At 36.0% G+C, this 20,730-nt stretch overlaps 1 protein-coding gene across 4 annotated transcripts in view; it reads right to left on the bottom strand.

Annotated features, from left to right (window-relative positions):
- Positions 1 to 20,730, bottom strand: part of PPFIA2 (PTPRF interacting protein alpha 2) — a 470,166-nt gene that overhangs the window by 103,095 nt on the left and 346,341 nt on the right. For all 4 annotated transcript variants that reach the window (XM_061205834.1, XM_061205833.1, XM_061205835.1 and 1 more), the window contains 2 exons: positions 9,469 to 9,690; positions 440 to 586 (listed from right to left, as the gene is read on the bottom strand). In XM_061205834.1, coding sequence (XP_061061817.1) covers positions 440 to 586; positions 9,469 to 9,690 — 369 coding nt within the window. The remainder of the gene's footprint in view (positions 1 to 439; positions 587 to 9,468; positions 9,691 to 20,730) is intronic.

Raw genomic sequence — 20,730 nt, 5'->3', positions numbered from 1 at the left:
TCCATTATTGACTCTGCAATTACCACATGTGTGACCTTAGGAGAGCATTCATGTCTCTGAACCCTTAGTTTCCTCAGTATAATAATTGTACTTACTTTACTCCTCAGTATAATAATTGTATAATAATTATTATACTTTTCAGTATAATAATTGTACTTACAGGTGGTGGTTGGATTTAAGTGAGGTAATACATGTAAACTGTTTAGCACAGTTTCTGGTTCATGTCTAGATCCAAAGTAAATATTAGTCATTATTTTTATTATTATTAAGATAGATTTCTAGATTACACACTAAAAATCACATCTGTTTAGTTAGCTTGGTTATAAATTTTAGAGAATGATTGATTACCAAGGAATACCATATTTTATTTACTCCATGTTTTGTGAGAATGGTGAGAACACACACAGACCAGAACAGAACCAAGATAGAGATACTGAACCTGCCGTAGGATGGCCTCTTTATTTGCTAACTCATTTTCTAGTTTGTCATTCATGTCATGTATGGAGGTAGATTCTCTCTGAGCACTGAGGTAACGCTTCTCAAGGGTCGTGATTCTTTCTTCCATATCTTCCTTCTGTGCCATGGCCTACAATTAAAATAATTAAAAAAATCAGATTCTTAGTTTATATATTGTCTTATTATTTAAATTAAATAGTGAGATATAAAAGAAACTATTGCTTTCTTGAGGTAAATATTCATTCCTTTCTTTTCATTAAGGGGATGCAAGATTTCATGTGAGTTTTCTCAACTTATCTGTCAGAATTCTTCTTACGTCTTGGGTTAGCAAAAAGCTTTCTCTCTCTGAGAATGCAATGGAGTACATTTTAAAACTCCCTACTGTAGAATTGGTATTCTTAGAAAAGAAGTAGAAGAAAAATTAGTTCATTACACAGTAGAAATAAGTATAATTATGGGTAGAGTTGCAAACCATAAAATTGGTAAAATGGTGGCTATAGTTCCAAATTGCAAAGGGATTTTCAAAGAAGGATAATAAATATCATCAGTATCCTTATTGTCATGTATAAGTAAGAATAGCTCAGTGGTTAAAAGAGAAGGCAAAAATGAAAAAAAAAGTAAATTTGAATCACACTCACAAATGAATTGACGAATTTACTTTGGAACTTAACCATTTCCCTTGTTTAAGTGGAATATGATATATTCCAATTAAAAAGAATTTAGAGAACTCAATGAACACAAATCTCTAGGGGAAAATCAGTTATTGGTGCAAATGAAGCGATAATTTTAAATACTGTATTACTAATATAATATTAACTATTGTATTAAGCAAAAATTTTAAACCATATAATTCATAGATAACATGGAAATGATTTTATCTTCCTAGGAGCTTACAAGGGAATTTATTAGTAGGTAGATAACCTACGTTTTTGAGATATTGGGAAAAATCAGCTGCAGAAGTGAGCATCTTGGGCCTGGTGTGGTTTTCTGATAATTTGGGAAGCTCCTTTGCATAAGGAGCCTGACATTGAGGAGATGGTGGTGTTTTCCATTTATTACCATCCAGGTTTCTTTGACCACTTGTTCCTAAGCAGTCTCTTTGCTACTCTACTACAAGATTCAGAGTCAATCCTGCCACATGCACAGAACAGATAAATTCCCTTCTAATTTTCCAAAAGAAATAGAAGCCCTTAAATGGACAGTCCTTCAGCTTCCTTATCTTCCTGCACCACCATCTGGAAATTTAACTACATCCACACAAATCCTTAACCTCTATCTTTCAGTTTAGAACAGGTGTTCCACCTTCCCTCAAAGTTCAGTCATTATCTGTATTCTGGGTTTTATGCCTTTTCTACTTCAGGGATCTTGGTCACTTTTTCTCCTGAATTTTCAAGGTGCTAGTAGAGGTAAATCCCATAACAATAGCTAGAAGAATGAAACAGGCTTATAAAAAATTTGGTACAGATCAGAGGTGGAGAGCAGAGGAAACAGAGATGATTCAAAGAAAATAAAAATAAGAATGATAAATTATCTGCGTGACCATTGTCCATAATCTGAATTGAAATTATGAAACCAAACTGTTGGAGTGGGTGGGAAGACTTACCATTTAAAAATAAGCAAATTTATTTATCAGGTAATTAATAAAATCCTAGAAAAACAGAAAGCTGTACAAAAGGAAATATTATCATTGAAAATGACTACTTGGATCATTTGTGGAACTATTTACATAGTCATAATAATGGTAACACTGAATGTGATTTTGAGATGATTATAGTTGAAGGGTGGGTGTAAGAGAAAGGAAGGGAAAGAATAAGAGAGTTAAAATCCTCATATAATACAATAGCAAGACATAGGATAAGTTTAAATAAGAGAAAATACCAGAAGTAATGGCTAAAAGGGTTGAAATTAAGAATTTCAGGGAAGTGAGATGGGAGGTAGGTGGTGGCTTTGTGTATATGTATGTGTTTTGTGCACATGTGTGTTTAGATTTGTACTCTCTTGATAGTATTTGACTTTGAAAGTTATGTGTATATAAAAAATTAAAATTAATTAAAAAGTCATATTCTACAAAGAAACTCATCATGTTGTCCTTAGTCTCCCTGCCTTCCCCTACCTTGTATTATTTGACTAGGGAATGACACGGTGCTGCACAGAAATTTAGGATCATCCTTGAAAACTCCTCTACCTTAACTCCTACTTAATAGCCTAATCTGTCATCTTGCCATTAGTCTTTTTTCCTGCTTACTTATTCCCAACCTGCTGACCAACTTGCTTCTTGACAATACCTTTGTATGTTCCCCTCTATCTTCAATGTAAAATTTGAGCTACAAAGCCTTGCAAACACATAGCTTAATGTCTTGACACTTTCTTTATGTACAATATCTCTATGTACTGAGATGAATAGTGAAAAATTCATGTTCACTTAGGACTTGGGAACGTGATATCATTTGTAAATAAGGTTTTACAGATGTAATCAAGTTAAGATGAGATCATACAGGATAGGGTGGGCCTTAAATCCAGTGACTGGTGTTCTTACAGGGAAAGGAAGATTTGGGGACAGAGATATACAGAGAAAAATGCAATGTGAAAAGGGAGACAGAGATTGTCTTTATACTGCCACCAGCCAAGAACACCAAGGATTGCTAGCAACCACCAGAAGCTAGAAGACGCAATGAAGAATACTTCACCAGAGCCTTCAGAGGGAATACTGTATGGCTCTCTAGCAACCACCAGAAGCTAGAAGACGCAATGAAGAATACTTCACCAGAGCCTTCAGAGGGAATACTGTATGGCTCTGTTGATACCTTGATTTTGGACTTATAGTCTCCAGAACTATGAGAGAATAAATTACTGTTGTTTTAAGCCATCCCTTTTATTGTAATTTGTTATGGCAGCCCTAGGAAACTAACACACTCTGCGACATTTCTACCTGGAATGAGGTTTTGTTGACTTTTTGACTACCTTAGTCTTGCTGAACTTCAAGACCAAACTAAAGACTACTTGGTTAATTATGTTAATATTAATGTTCAAATGTATGAAACAATTAATCCATCAATTTGGCAAAAATTATCCAAACTAATTTTTTTCAACATTATATATGCATCCCTAGATTTTAGCCATCCAAATAAAAGCTACTATTTAAAAAGCTTTTGCTTAAGATTTTGACTTTTTCTGTTTCCTATATATTTTAGTCCAACGAGGGTAGAGTTTTCAATCTTAGACTATTCCTTCAGAGTGCTGCTTACAATTGTTAATTCTGTATTGTTAATTTCATTTTCATACAGAACTCTGGGAATGTTATGTCAATTTTGTAGCCCAAGAAAAAATTCTAAATTTAGCCTACATATATAAACGTCTTACAAAATTATAATAGCCATAAATTCAGTTAAAGGCATACACATGTTTCTTTACAACATGAGCACGAAGTAGTACATACTTGCTTTAAATCCTAGTTTTTGATACTTATTAACCCTGTTATGGGTAAACACTGCTTAGCTTTTCTAAACTTCATCTTCTTTCTTTTCTCTTTTTTTTTTTTTTTGGTTTTTGTTTGGGATGTTAATACAAGACATTGTTGTGATATATTTTAAGTGCTTTGCATGATGTCTTATGTACAATATACACTCAGTAAATTCTAGCTCCTTTTTTACTATTATTCGTTTTTATTACCATGTACAATACACACTAAATAAATAATAGCTTTTTATTATTATTTATGTATTATTTTTTCTTACTATTACGCCTATAATTAGCTGATTTGACTATGGCATATATTACATATAGGAGTCGTTGGATGTGACTTTGGTGTTTCATTTTTAATTCAGTGATTCATATGGGAGATTCAATTTATAACTGCAGGCTGTGTTGCCAAAAATAAATTTTGAATTTACAAGTTGGAGAAGTATCTTTTCGCTGTGTGTTACTTGGAAATTTTAAAAAAGAAAGCTTTCTCTAGTTCCTGAAAACTGCTGCCTAAAAAAAGGGGAAAAACTGTGTAAAGGATTAATTTTCTCTTAACTTGAAGTTTATGTTAAAACTAGATTTTATTATATCAAATAAATATAATTCTATAGTAACTTAGAGCTAGTAAAGTGAAAAATATAACTCCATGTTTCAGATAATAGAAAAGACAAAATTGATGTGTATTCACTCATATAATCACATAGTGAACATTCAAAGAATGTTTAAGAATAAGAAGTTGGAGTGATAAGCTGTTTTTATTCACAAAACAAAATATAACTGAAATACTTCACAGAAAATTCTAACTCTTTGCATATCAATATATTTAATGAGATATTAGTATCCAAATACCCGATTAGTAGCCCTCTTGATTAGAGTGGAACAAATATCGTATATTAACGCATATATGTGGAATCTAGAAAAATGGTACAGATGAACCTATTTGCAGGGCAGGAATAGAGATGCAGACGTGGAGAACAGACGTGTGGACATGGGGCAGGGGAGAAGGGGGGTCGGATGAATTGGGAGATCGGGATTGACATATATACATTACCATGTGTAAAACAGACAGCTAGTGGGAACCTGCCATATAGCACAGGGAGCTCAGCTCGGTGCCCTGTGGTTACCTAGAGGGGTGGGATGGGGGGGGGAGGTCCAAGAGGGAGGGGATATGTGTATACATATAGCTGATTCACTTCGTTGTACAGCAGAAACTAACACACCATTGTAAAACAACTATACCCCAATTAAAAAAAAAAAAGAGTGGAGAGGTAAACTAAGCCTCCGTAATGAGACTGACTATATTTTCTAGTCTGGGTACTGTGCCAAGCTTTAACCCTAACTCCAAGAAGTCACAGTCAATTTAAGGAGAGCTTAAGACAAAACTTCAAACAAAAGTAAACTCTGTAAACATACAAGAAATTAAACAGATGTAATCATCACCCTGGCTTAAAAAAAAAAAAAAAAAGTAAATTTTGAATAGATTTATTTCTTGACAAAGAATAATTGCAAAAATATATTCTGAAACCATTAATGAAATATACTTACACAATTTGTTTCAGATATATTAGACTATGCACATGCACAGCAAAATGCATTTCAGTTTTTAATTATATGGTCAGTTTTTTCCTATTCTCTATTTTTTTCCTAATTAATAACAAATAGTTATTGCTTATATCATATATAAATCATACTGTGTTAGCAGTGCTATAGGGGTAGCAAGGAGAATCACCTTGTTTGTTTTTTTTACTTAAAATCACGCAATCTAGTAGACTTTGTTGTGACCACAGCTCAAGAATATATAAAAGCAAAGACTGGAGTTTTCAGTGTTATGTGATACCTTTTTAAAGTATGTGATTTTCACATTTTCTTGCTTATTGAAAAGATCAAAAGATTGATTATTTAGGAAGCAGTTACAGTGCAGCTGCATTTTTTATGACAGTTGCTATCACTGAGTAAATGATTGCATCTTGTTGATTTTGGAAGCTGCTCATAGTGGAAGAAGCACAGATTTTGAAGCTGGGTTAGTCCTCTATTCTTCCTGGTGCTGGGGGTGGGGAAGGTGGTGTGTTGGGGAGAATAGTGGATAGGCCTTGGACAAGTTACTTTACATCACCTGAGAAAAATGGGACAATTACAAGTACCTTCCCTAAAGGACAGAAGGAATTAAAGAAATTAAATATAAACCAGGCTCCCATGGCCTGCATCCTGAATCTTACGGGAAATATTTTATTTGGCCTTCACAGTGTGCTTAATACACACACACACACACACACACTCACACACACACACACACACACACGTGATGCATCTAGAAAGGCAGACAGAGTACAGGCTCCTTGTCCAGGTCTCATTAACCCTATCACTTCCTACTGTTGCACCTGGCACTTCACACATTTATATTGTTTGCCTGGCTTTGAAAACATTTGTGTTTGCAAGCCCCTTCAAAGGTGAATGATGAGAAATATTTCTTTCTCGTGCAACTCTTCTCAGATATAACTACCCAGAACTTATAGAGCTGATGAGAGTAGTTATATTGTAAAAGAGGGGCCTGGTGAGGGGCTTCCTTGGTGGCGCAGTGGTGAAGAATCCGCCTGCCAATGCAGGGGACACAGGTTCCATCCCTGGTCCGGGAAGATCCCACATGCTGTGGAGCAACTAAGCTCGTGTGCCACAACTACTGAGCCTGCGCTCTAGAGCCCGCGAGCCACAACTACTGAAGCCCGCGTGCCAAAACTACTGAAGCCCGCGTGCCTAGAGCCCGTGCTCCACAACAAGAGAAGCCACCGCAATGAGAAGCCCGCGCACCACAACGAAGAGTAGCCCCCGCTCACCGCAACTAGAGAAAGCCCATGCACAGCAACGAAGACCCAACGCAGCCAAAAATAAAAACAAATAAATAAATAAATTGAAAAAAAAAAAGAATTCCTGATGAAAGCACAACACCTTACCTATGAGAAGGTATTCCTAATTAAAAAAAAAAAATTTGGCATCATATAGATGATTGACATTTTAAATCTGACTTAGCTTTTTGTCACCTACATCCAAAGACTATTAGAATCAAAGGGTTATTTTTACTTAGGTCATAAGAAAGGGAGAGCTGGAGATACTGGGCTCTACCTGCAAATGACACTGGATTAAACAAGCATTAATAGAATAGGTGAGTGTTAAATGAAAGAAAAACAGCTAAATCTGTGGGACTAAGAGAATGAAGAAATAGAAAATGAGCAAGAGCTCAAGAAATGGCCCTGGTGGTTTACTAGTCAAAAATCTTAGTGTTCCTTCACAGTAATATAGAAGAGGGGTTAAACTTCATCTACTTTATAAATTCTCTGAGTTTGGGTTGTGGGAGGAGTGAAGATGAGAGATGCATTCCTGAACTGTTAACATCATAAAAAGGTGTATTATTATCTGTGCGGTGACACAACCACTTCACGGATCATCTACCTTACTCTGAGACAGTAGGCATTGTTTGGGGACATATTCTGATTTCATCCATGCCTTTTGATGTTTACACCTAACACCTATAAATATCCATCCTTTCAACAAGAGCTTTTGAGTGCCTACTCTATACTCAGTAGTTGTGTACATGATTAAAATAGAGCAATGAACAAAACTAGACAAAACAAAAAACCCCAGCTCTTATGAATCTTTATATACAGTGGAGAGGGAAGCATATGACAAACAAGTAAATCAGCAAAGTACGTACTGTGTCAGATGGCAGTAATTCTGTGAGATTTTTAAAAAATGAAAGAAGAAGGAGCGTGTATATGTGTAAATACCATGGTTAGGGAACACTTCACTAAGACATTTGAGTAAAAGGCAGAAGGAAAAGAAAATGCAACAGAACAGATCTGGCTTGCTTAAGAGGCCACAGTAACTGAACTGAGTGGATTAAAGTGCAAGAATAGTAGATGAGTTCCCAGAGGTCAGAGGGTGGGAGTAGAGATTGTACATGGTTGTTGACCACTGCAAGGACTTTGATTTTACTGTAAGTAGAATAGGTAGCCATTGAAGAGTTTTAAGGAGAAAGTGACTTGAGCTGACTTATACTGCAACAGGTTACTGAGGCTGCTGTGTTGAGTATAGACTCTTAGAATAATCCAATGGGAGATGGTGGTTGTGTGAAATAAGGCAGAGCCATGAAGAGTGTGTGAAGAGGTCACAGGACGGAGATACTTTGAAGTTGGAAGTAATAAGATTTATGGATGAAGCAAATGCAGTGTGTGAGTGAAAGAGAGGTACCAAGGACAGTTCCAAGGTTTTTGGTCTGAGCACCAATAATGGAGTTGCCATCAGCTGAGATATGTAAGACTGCAGGTAAGTCTGGCTTCTTGGGGGGAATATCGGGAAAACAGTCTTGAGAATGTTAATTTTGAGACACCCATTAGAGATCTAGATACAGGCATCTGGAAATCAGGAGAGATGGATAAGGTGGAGATATAAATTGGGAATCATAAGACCATGGGTAGTTTTTGGAGCCATGAAACGGCATGAATTTACCAGGGGAGTTAAGGCAAATTAAGGAGGGAAGGCATTCCACGGTTGGGGATGAGAAGTAGAGCCAGTAAAGGAGCCTGAGATGGGGGTAGCAAGTAAAAATGAAGGAAAATCAGGAACAGTGTAGTGTGCTATTAGCAAGTGAAGAAATACACCAGGAAGTGGTAATTAGATCAAGTGCTTCAAAGGACTGAGAAGTGTCTCCTGGATTCAGCAACATGGAGGTCAAACTGGATAAGAACAGTTTTGATGGGACCGTGGAGGCAAAAGTATGATAAAATGGACTCAAAGGAGAATGGGAAGAAAAGAATTGGATACATAGAGTCAACTCCAATAACAGCTAGTTAATGATGTACAAAAGATAAAAAAAAAAAAAGATTTAAAAGAACATGTAAAAATGGAAAAGGCAAAAAGTCACAAAATAAAATTTTCATAAATATAGATAATTTTCTTTTTAATTAAATAGAGTGATAACAGTGAAAAGATTCTAAACTTTTCACCTTAGCTGGTAAGATGATTCGGCAATATCACAAATAAGACATCTCCTTGTAATTTTTGTCGTAACTTTACTCACTTTTTCAAATAGATGAAGTGATGTTTAGTAAGAACTGAACATATAGAGAAAGAAAGGTTCCCACTTTCACACATGTACTTTCACATTCACAGACGGAAAACCAAAATAAGAGGGATATTTTTAAAGTAATGTCTTTGAGTATTCCCATTTGCTAAGAGTATAGCAATTCATTATTCGTACCCGAATCTAGGGTTATTTAAAATTAACAGCTTAAAACATTTAAAAATTCATTTAAAAACCTGTAGTTTTTATTACTTCTGAGATTTGATACCAACATTTTCTTTCCATACATATTTAAAGGGGTGATGAAGTAAACTATTTTTGCCTTAGTGAACAAGTTTCATAACTAATATAATGCATACTGATTTACCGTCTTTTGAGATAAGGTAAAGAGTATATGCCATTAGGGGAAATTATGGAAAAACAGCTCAGAGACAGCATTCAGGAAGCAAAGACTGAAAGTGTTGTGAATCACTTACCTCCCTGATGTCCCTTTGATACTTAGTGTTCATTTCTTCCGTTTTAATGAGATCCTTTCTTGCTGTCTCTGCTTCCTGTTCCACCTCTCCCACTCGGGAAGAAAGGGCTGCTAAACGTTCTTTCATTTGGGCCATTTCGTAGTTTTGTTTTTCAAGCAATTCTTGTAGTTCAACTATTTGACTTGTTTCATCAGTTGAATCTATAGAACCATTGGACAAACGCTGCAGGAAAAGAGAAAGAAACTGCACTTAGAATTTTCTTCATCTTTAATTTAAAATTCATGAACTTAAAGATATGAGACATAAAGATTTCATACTGAGAAATAAGAACTCTAACAGAACTAGCTTTGGAGGAAAACTAAGTTTCTGAGAAAACTCTTAATTGACATTAAAATATAAAGGTAGATCAGTAATTTTCAAATAGGTTAATAGATGCATTTGAACTGGAAGCTATTATATACGCTACATTATACACAGTTTAGCACAAAACATGGATATATCATAAACATTCAATAAGTGGCAGCTATATTTAATCAATTACATATAAAATTCATTATAAATAAATAATATATTTATGTAACACAGCATATTATTATTAAATAATAAATAAGGGCACAGAAACTATGTAATATTTTCTATTTTTATTCAAGATCCTTTGTGGATTTGCAAGTCTTATTTTCAATGACTCTCAGTAAAAGAAAACTTACACTTTTCTTTTAAAGAAAGTTATTCCTGCTGTGAATCTGACCTAGCTGGAACAAAGGTATAGCATAGAAAAGTCTTGCTTTCTATATTGCTATCAACATAAAAGTCATGAGTGCACACAATCCACAGGAAAGAGGCTGAAGAGTTTAAATACTTTGAGACTGATTTTTCCTCTTTTTGAAGGGGCTGCCTGGAAACCAGGGTAACCCATGTCTTCAGAAGGATGACCTACAGCCTAGCTGCACTGGAGAAATTTTGTGGTGAAGACAGTGCAGGAACTGGGGAGAAATAAGTGCTAAGAGAAAAAGATCACAATAAACTAGAAATAGGAAAGTACGGAGAAAAAGCAAAAAAAGTACTATCAATTCTGCTAGAATGCTTGTTTGGAAAATATGAATTCATTCTAGCATGATAGATACATTAAGAAACAATTTGAACATAATGTAACTTTTGTGTTTTCTTATGTACAATCTCATTCCTGATAATCACTGGCTAAACACAGAAAACCACACCTAGCTGAATCAGTGTAGGAATATACAAAATGCACACATGCACTTTCCTCAAACATCTAACACCAACCTTACACTTCATCAAGCGCTTTGAGTCAGCCCATCCATATCTGTGTTACACCTGTCTGATTTTAGATACTCCTCCTTCCACCACTTCACAATAGCTCACAGCTATAACCCTTCTGACACCCACTGTGATCAGCAAACTTCAGACCTTTTTTAAAGTAAAGAGTTAAATTTATCACAGCAGTTATGCAATCCTTAACCATTTAACATGTGTAAAACTGTGCTACTATTTTTAGTATTAGAAATACTAGAAATAGTATTCTATTTCTTTTAAAAGTCATTGATAAAGGTTTTAGTGTCGTACTGCAAACCCGTTTCCCCTATAAGCCCTGTGTTTTTTATTTTGCAATTTTGCATAACTCATGATATTTTGGAATGCAAATATCATATTAGACAAAACTGACTGTAGGATAAAAGGAGGAGTATAGAAAGCATCACAAAAGCAGTGAGAAAGATAAAATAGAGAGAATGGGAAAGCAAACAAATGGCAAGAGGTATTGGTAAGTCCAGTTACCTAACACGTGGAGAAACAGTTGGACAAAACAAAATTAAAAGGGCAGAGAAAGATAGAGTCAGTCTTAAGATAGCATCTTAAGATACCAGTTGGATCTGCAGAGTTAGTACTTCGAAAATATTACTGAACTTTTGTATTGCAGATGCCAAACTTCTTATTACCTAGTAAAAGGTGTAAGAGATGTTGGACAGGATCAAAGATCAGTTGACCAGTTGCTCCTTCAGAGTCTTGATTCCCCTTGCTGCTGGGATTGATTGCTTGCAGAGGGATGAGAGCTGAGAACATGCCTAGCAATTGCTCTTAGTGAAAGGGAACTGCCTTTCCAAAGTTAAACCCCTCCGTTGGGGCGTGCAACACCACATACAATGCAGAGCAGTATTATTGTGAAGCTAATAAAAAACCAACATTTTAGACAGTTTTTATGAACACAAAACCCAAAAACATTGATAGTGACATTTATATAAGATACCATTATCTGTACATTGAACTGGGAAAAGCCTTTTTATATTCATTAGACAGCAATTGAGAACTGGTTTAGGGAGAAAGGCTAGAGTGAATTGCCAATCAATTATGTCCAAATTTGGGATAACTAAGGTATGATATTACAGGATTTCTGTAATAATAGCAAATATCTTCAAACTCTGTACACCACTTACAAGTAATGAGGCAACCTTAAGTTTTAATAGAATTTCTGCCTCCTCACATTGAGAATTTCCTCTAGTCAACTAAAAACTGGCAATTTTTAGAAACTAAAAAAATCATTAGAAAATACAAAAATCATTAGAAAATACATTTTTGCAGTGAAAAATGTTTTATGTCGTTGAAAAATTACATTTAAGATTTGAGTCCTTAAGAACTTTGGAGAAACTGAGACTTAGGTAATTACACGAAGTTGATTTGAATTAAAATGCAGAACTTTGTATTCCCAGGTCATTTCATCTACCCTTTACCATATTACTTTTTTTTTATATATATAAATTTATTTATTTTATTTATTTATTTTTGGCTGTGTTGGGTGTTCGTTGTTGCGCGCGGGCTTTTTCTAGTTGCGGACAGCGGGGGCTACTCTTCGTTGCAGTGCACGGGCTTCTCATTGCAGTGGCTTCTCTCGTTGTGGAGCATGGGCTGTAGGCGCGTAAGCTTCCGTAGTTGCGGCACGTGGGCTCAGTAGTTGTGGCTCATGGGCTCTAGAGCACAGGCTCAGTAGTTGTGGCGCACAGTCTTAGTTGCTCCATGGCATGTGGGATCTTCCCAGACCAGGGCTCGAACCCGTGTCCCCTGCATTGGCAGGCAGATTCTCAACCACTGTGCCACCAGGGAAGCCCAAGAAGTTATTTCTTAACATAAGTTTATAAAGACTTCAATTTTTTTTCTTTTAAAGTGTAGAAGTATACACTTAAATTACTAGTTTTCAAAGGCAATAAAGGCTCAGATGATAAAATGTTTTAATTATATATTTTGATTCAATCCATAATTATTTATTGAGCACCTACTATGTGCCAAATGGAAGAAATTAGGTTTTAGGATTTTTAAAAAATATGATGATACATTCCCGAAATTAAGGAAATTTTCATCAAGCAGAGAAGTGACACACAAACAGTTATTAAGTACTGCAATGAAATATTATCATAGAGTTATGTTTTGCTTACATATTTGTGTTATGGGAGCAGAAAGAAGATACCTTTTGTGACACTCTTTGAGTTGGGTTTTTGAAGGTAAGCAATTATATTTCAAGTAAAATAAGGGAGGGGGTAGTTATTCCAGGAAGGGGAAACAACATGAGCAAAGGCAGGGAGGCATTCTCTGCAGGGGGATTATGAGTAGTCCTGTGTGCAGAGCAAAAGACGTGCTGTGGGGAAATGGGAGGATATGAGACCTGAAAGGGAGGGCCAGCATACATTAAGATGTCCTTAGCTTTTCATATGAAATAGCATGAACTTTGGGTACTAAACAGAATGACAGAGAGTCATCAAAGGTTTTTGAACAGGGAAGTCACCTGTAAATATTTGCTGGCAACCTGTTCATCTCATGATCCTGGTGGTCTGTGTAAAGCCTTTCTTAACTACCTGTAGTGGACAATTTTTGCTTGCCTGCTCAGCATCCATTTTTCCTTCCCACTTCCCCACAGTTAGAATTGCCAGATGAAATACAGGGTACCCAGTTAAAATTTTTTTTCCTTTGGAATGCACTTTATTTTTTTTTTAGTTAAAAAAAATTTGTTTATTGTGGTAAAAGTCATAATATAAAACATACTATTTTAATCATATTTAACTGTACAGTTCAGTGGCACTAGTATATTCACATTTTTGTGCAACTCTCACCATCATCCATCTCTCGAATTTTTCACCTACCCAGGTAAATTTGAATTTCAGAGAGACAATGAAAAATTTTTCAGTATAAGATGTCACATGCAGTATTTGGGTCAAGCATATACTAGGGGAATTGATTATGCAAAGAAAACATTGAGCCAAACCCAGAATGAAAGCACAAATTATGTGTTTACTTGACAGAGGAAACAGAAAAATCAAAAACTGGGAGACACAAGTGGGTATAGGATTTTTAAAGCCACCCGTTGTAGCTAGAACTGAATAGGCTACAGCAAGAAGATAGGAGTGGGTGTAGGTGGAAGGATGATATGAGTTCTTGAGATGATGCGGGTTCTTGAGATCATTGCAGGACTTTGGCTTTGACTCTGGGTGAGATGGGGACCCTATGAAGGTGCTGAGCAGAGGAGTGGCATGATCTCACATTTTCAACACATCCCTCTGCTTTCTTGTAAAAGCCAGACTGTAGGAGTAAAGGATAAAATTAAAGAGATGAATTGTAGAGGCTTTTAAATGATCCAGGTGGATGATAATGCTGGCTTGGACCAGGGTGTTAGCAGTGAAGGTTGTGAGAATTGGTCATATTCTTTCAATGGATTAGACGTGATATGTGACCAAAAGCATAGACTCAAGCATGACTTTAAGAATTTTGGTCTTCAACTCGAAGAATGGTGTTGCTATTTATAGAAAAGGGGGGAATCTTCAGAAGAAACAGATTTGGGATTAGGATGGGGTAAAATAAAGAACTGGGTTTTGGAGACAAAGTTTGAGGTAACTTGTGAGATGTCAAAGTGAAGTCTCTTAGGCTGTTGCATGAGCCTGCAGTCAGGAGTAGTCAGGGCATGGATGTTTCCTATGAAAAATTATAACACTGGATGAGGTCACCTGTGGAGTCAGAGGGGAGGATCGTCAAAGGTGACCAAGAATGTATCTTAAAGATCTCTTCACATATCACTTTATCAGAGAGGTCTTTTATTTCTGCTATGTAATATGTATTTTGTTTGTTGTCTGTCTCACTCACTAAAATATATATTCCTAAATTTTCTCTCTATCCCAGGCTTAACCTGTATATTCTTGTATGTTCAACTGCTACTCCATTTTCCTGCTTGAATATCAAATAGGCAGTCCAACCAAACTCAGAATGTTCAAAACCAAATTCCTGTGTCTCTTCCCCAAATCTGTTTCACCCTCAACCTTCACCAGCTCAGTTGGTAAAAACTCCATCCTTCCATATGCTTCCACAGGCTGAAAAACTTTGGAGTCACCACCAAGTCCTCTCTTTTTCTTCCATCTCCTACTGAGTCTATTAGAAAAACATGTTTGCCTTATCTTTGCAATAGAATAAATACGACTCATTTTCATGCTGTCTACTGCTGTCACCTGTTGGGGAAGCAGTCTTCATGCAAACTGCCAACCCTCTCCAGGATTGCCCAGTCAATGTCCTGCGTCTGGAATATTCCCCTACATGGAAGCTAGGTGTCAAGCTATAACTTGGCCCCAGATTCTTCTTCCTTATTAGGAGAAACCTTTTCCCTGTTCTAGGTATGCAGTGAACTTCCTTGTATTGCATGTGCTATATGTCACCTGGCCAGCCCCACCAGTGTATCTGTCCCTCATGGGAAGAGAACGGGTCTTCCCCTGCAGCATGAGAGGGGTGCGTGCAGTCCATTGTCCTGCCTCTGCTACCAGGAAGGACCAATTCCCTCGTCACGGGAGATTTGTGCAGGCTACAGATGCTGATCTGGCTGCCTCTCTTCTCCTTTCTGTGAGTAGTGTTGTTCCAGTTGGAAAGACGAAAGGTGGGGAGACACAAATAGGTTTAGAATTTTCAAGGCGACCCAGTGTGGCTAGAATGGAATGAACTACAGCAAGAGGATGGGAGTGGATATAGATGGGCAGATGATGTGGGTTCTTGAGATCACCGTAGAACTTTGACTTTTACTCTGGGTGAGATGGGAACCAGAGGAAGATTCTATGAGCAGAGCAGGAGCAATCTATTAGGAAAACATGTTTGCTTTATCTTTGCAGTACATGTGAATCTTACCCATGTATGCTACCTCCTGCATGTCAAGGAGCTCCTTGTTGTCATCAGTCCTCTTTGCTGACTCCGAAACCCCAGAAGATGCAATAGGCTGAGGTATGTGGGCTCCGACTTCTGGTGGTTGGTATTGTTACCATCTTTGCCATCCGCCATGCAAATCCTCACCTGGGATTGGTAGCTGGTTTTTCCTGCTCAACACCAGCCCTTGTCTGCATCATCTACTCTCACTAGAATCACTGTAATAACCTCCTAACTGGTCTCTTTGCTTCTAACTTTGTCCTTTTATGTTCATTCTTAAAACAACCAGCGTGATCCATGGTGATCTTGTTACATGATAGATAAAGTTATTCCTCTGCTCAAAACACTACAATGGTTTTTCATTCTACTCAGCACAAGAGTGAAAACTTACAGTGAGCAATAACCACTGCCCCATCCCCCTTCCCCTTCCCTACTCCCCTCCCCTTCCCCCATGCCTTTACCTCTCTGAACTCTCTCCTACTATTCTCCCATTTCCTCTCTTGCTTCAGCCACACTGGCAAACTCATTGTTCCTCTAGTAAAGTCAATCACTGTCCCAAGTTACAGTCTTTGCTTAGTTCTTCCTTCTGCTTGGAATGCTCTTCCCCTAGTCACCCACGTGACTAAAAACCTCAACAATTTCAAGGACGCCAATCCTGACCACCTTATTTAAAAGTGCAAACTGTCTCTATCCCTATGTCTCCCTAGGACTCTTGATCCTTTTGTGTTTCTCTAATTTTTTTTTCTTCAATAGCATTTATCATCTTCTAACATGACAAATGATTTACTTATTTATATTTATTGTTTATTTTCTGCTAACCTCCTCCAACTTGCTGGATTATAAACTTCAGGAGGTAAAGAGCCTTCATATATTTACTCTTTGGTGTATCACAAGTGTCTAGAAAGATGTCTGGCACATGATGCAATAGACTTTTGTTGACTAAATAAATGTTTTGATTACTTCTATGTCTCTAGTGACCAGAATAGCATCTTCCACAAAAATCTATTTGTTGGATGAATGAATGAATGTTTCCATTAATGAAAATGAGGAGTTTTAGGAAAAACAGTAAGGATTCAAAAAGAAAAGAAATATAGAGACAATATACTTAGCTTTCATTGTATAAAGTTTATGACAGGGAATTTAGTCTTTTTTTATCCTGTTTTAAAAGCACTATATAGATGAATTATCTATAAGAGTGGAAAAATTTGAAGTAAAATTAGGAAACCATTGTTATAAATGCACCTTAAAATAAATAATATGGTCAAAATAGACAGGCTATGTGTAAGACCAAGTGGAATAAATGAAGCCCCAGAGGCCTCATCATGTCACAGTCACAGTGACTTCTCATGAGATGAAGCCAGGAATTTAGACATGTTCTTCCATACTACACCAGGTAAAAAATGGAAATAGGTCTCTCTTTGAATTTGATAATCTCCGGCAAAATGACCTAACCATTAATATTTTTTTCACTCTACTTCTAGCTTTAGCATATATTAAAGAATACTCTAACATGTTTAAAAAACAGTGGTACAGTTAAATTACTACTGTGACCATTTTAATTCTGCATTTTATGCTCCTTTAATGGTTATTACTTATTTTGGGCATATATCTGTGGCCATACATTGCTCTCCTGCCAAAGAATAGCAGTTTTTTAAACATAATAATAAATAATTTTTCACAGTGCTTTTAAGTGATGAGAGTGCCTCTTGAGTGTACAGAATAGAGGGCATTTAAATTGCTATATTAACATAACTTAATAATTGATTTCTCCCTTGGATAGATATTTCTTGACAAGCTATTCCAGAGGATTTAGGAGCTATATTAATGATAAATTTTTAGAGTTCGATGGTGCTGCCCACGTGGAATGAATATTTGGTTGACCTTTTTCATTTTCCTCAGGAGCTATTACACTTGGCAGTAGACAATTTTTCCCCAGACTTACTGAGATATAGCTGACATATAACATTGTGTAAGTTCAAGGTATATAAAGTGATGATTTGATGTATATATACATTGTGAAATGATCACCACAATAAGGTTAGTTAACACAGCCATCACCTCACATGGTTACCATTTTTATTTTGTAGTGAGAACATTTGAGATCCACTCTTGTAGCAACTTTCAAATACACAATACAGTATTGTTAACTATAGTCACTATGGCAGCTGATAATTTAAACTTTATTATGAACATATTTCTGAACTTGACTTGTACATTTTTGACACCTCCCTGCCCATGTTTTTCATGACTAAAACAAAAGTCTTGGATTCTCTCCTAATGAATTTCAAAAAGCTCTTTTTTTCTTTTATGCATTTTACTTCTCATGGTTTATTAATCTTTCTAGAGAAAATAGAAAAAGATGTTAAAGAGTGGAAATTAGGAATTTTTCTTACTATTAATTCAGATATTAGAGGCACAGATATACTTAAAATTCATCAGCATTTAAGGGGTAAACAATAAGCAGTTCCATTTCATTTTTGAAAATAGTTCTATGAAATTTTATGGTTAGAGATGAATTATTGATTGTCTGGTCAAAGAAGTTACACTAAGATTTTCAATCATTAACATAAATATCCAGCACCAATAATTCTTTAGCGGATATGAAGAAATCCTTAAAACAGGAAAGTAATAAAATATATTTCATTCTGTGAGGAAAAGAGAAATGTAGTACTAAAGAAATGTAGAACAAAGAATAAAGAAAAAAACCCCAAATCCAAAAAAAGGAAGTGTTCATAGGCATAAAAATAATAAGTAACAAAAATTAGAGCTGATAGTTCATTGTAAATTTCATGCGAGTCATCAATGTATTAGGATGAAAGAAATATACATAACAGAATGAAAGATGGAACCAGTCAGGGATTCCATAGGCTGATAATGAAGTCTGTATGTGGACTATATGAGTAAATCTGAGACCAGGCCTTGACCAAAGAAGGGACTTGGAAGACTTCAGTCAATCTGATACCCTAGCAAATATTTCCTTTTATTCCAAGAGATCGTTGTACTCCTCATTTTACTTCAAATTCTCAAATTTGGATTTGCCTCCAAATCCCCATATAAGACTGTATCTTTCATTAGAATAATGACAAATTATAATAATAGCTAACATTTATTGAGTACATACCCAAGAACTTATAGCTAAAAATTTTTCCGGCTCTAAGCTTTCATTTGTAACAATTACTCCATTTCCCTAACATTATTAAGTTCTGACTAAGTGTCAGGTACTGTTCCACATGCATTATGTGCATAAACTCTTTAATCCCTGTAACAACCTATTGGATACAGAAAAGGAAATTGAAGCACAGAATGTATTTTGCTTAAGGTCACACTACTAAAAAGTCATAAGATTAAGATTTGAATGAAAGCATTCCAGTTTCATATTCCTAGGAGTCTGTACTTTCTCTCTACCTACCCCTCTCCTTTCTTCCTTCTTTTGTCAATTTTCTCTCTCTTTCTTTTTTTGTTCATTCTCTCTTGTTCATTTATCATTTCATTTATCCATTCATTAAATCTACTTATTGTTTCATTTATTCATTCATTCAATCACCAAAACTCTGTTTAGCTTCTACCATATGCCAGACACTAGGTTGGGTGCTCAGAATATGAAGACTCCTGCTTAAATGCAGCATAATGTGGGAAAAAAGAATAAACCAAATAAAGCAACCAATTAACCAAATTCATAAGGACCAGATAGCAATTCAGCACTGGGGATTCCTAATGCTTCAAGGCTATGGCTTTTGAGCATCTGCCTACACTGTTTTTGTTAATCTCCATATTGCTTTTAGCTCTCAAAAATCAGACCTGACTTCAGGTTTCAAATCTTGTCCAACAAATAACAACATTTTGTCTTTGATTTGAAATTCTCCAGCACAGAATTCACAGCTGTTACTTCTAATTCCACAATGACTCCTTAAATCTGTTTCATTATATGTAAATCATTTATTTACAATCCCTGCCAACCTAGAGCCTATAACAAAGCAGAACTAATATTTGTATTCCACATCAGTTATTCTCAACCATTAGAATCCTTGGAAGAACTGAATAAAAATATAGAATGGAAACCACTCTAGACCATATCCAAGGGTGGGGTCCAGACATATAATTGTTTTTAAATCTCCCTAAGTAATTGCAATGTTTAGTTGAGGTTAAGAACCACAGATCTATATTATCCAGGTACTTTACTAATAACTGTATCTAATTTATTCATCAAATCTAAAAAACTGGCATAAAGAGGAAAAGCTTCAAAGTAATAAAATAATAAAATTGTTCATGAAATAAATGTAATAAAAGATGTGATAATAGACCCAAGAATAGTAGACCCTAGAATCAACTAATTATTTTTTAATGTAATATTTCAAACGGAACGACTTGACTTTATCTCTTATTTCTGAAAGATGAGAAGAAACAAACCTCTATAATAGAATTGACTAAATATTGCCCTGCTTGGAAGGTTTCTAGATCAGATGATTTCCTTTTTTTTTTTTTTAATAAATGTATTTATTTTTATTTATTAATTTTTGGCTGCATTGGGTCTTCGTTGAGGTGCGCGGGCTTCTCATTGCGGTGGCTTCTCTTTTTGCGGAGCACGGGCTCTAGGCACGCAGGCTTCAGTAGTTGTGGCTTGCAGGCTCTAGAGTGTAGGCTCAGTAGTTGTGGCACACGGGCTTAGTTGCTCTGCGGCATATGGGATCTTCCTGGACCAGCGCTGGAACCCGTGTCCCCTGCATTGGCAGGCAGATTCTTAACCACTGAGCCACCAGGGAAGCCCCCCAGATGATTTCTTATAGTTACTTCTCCATTAATAATTTTACTGTTCAACACTGAGATCTACAAACTCATTAGGATACAGTAAATTCCTGATAATTTTATTCAATTAAAATATCCAGCAATAGACCTTTGCTCGTTGGTTCTTAGTTTAATGTGATCAATAGTGTTTTGTTAATAAGTATAAAACAGATTATCTTTACAGAAATTCTAGGCCATTTTTTAATTTCCACTGAATTTAAGAATCTTTTCATCTGAGGAATTTCTGTTATTCTGAAGTTCTTATAATGCTTAAACTAGAATACACATCATTCACTAGCTGAT

The sequence above is a fragment of the Eubalaena glacialis genome, chromosome 11 (genome assembly GCF_028564815.1).
Source record: "Eubalaena glacialis isolate mEubGla1 chromosome 11, mEubGla1.1.hap2.+ XY, whole genome shotgun sequence".
NCBI lineage: Eukaryota > Metazoa > Chordata > Mammalia > Artiodactyla > Balaenidae > Eubalaena > Eubalaena glacialis.
The sequence above is the reverse complement of the archived record's forward strand: the minus strand, read 5'-3'. Positions and strand labels throughout refer to the sequence as shown.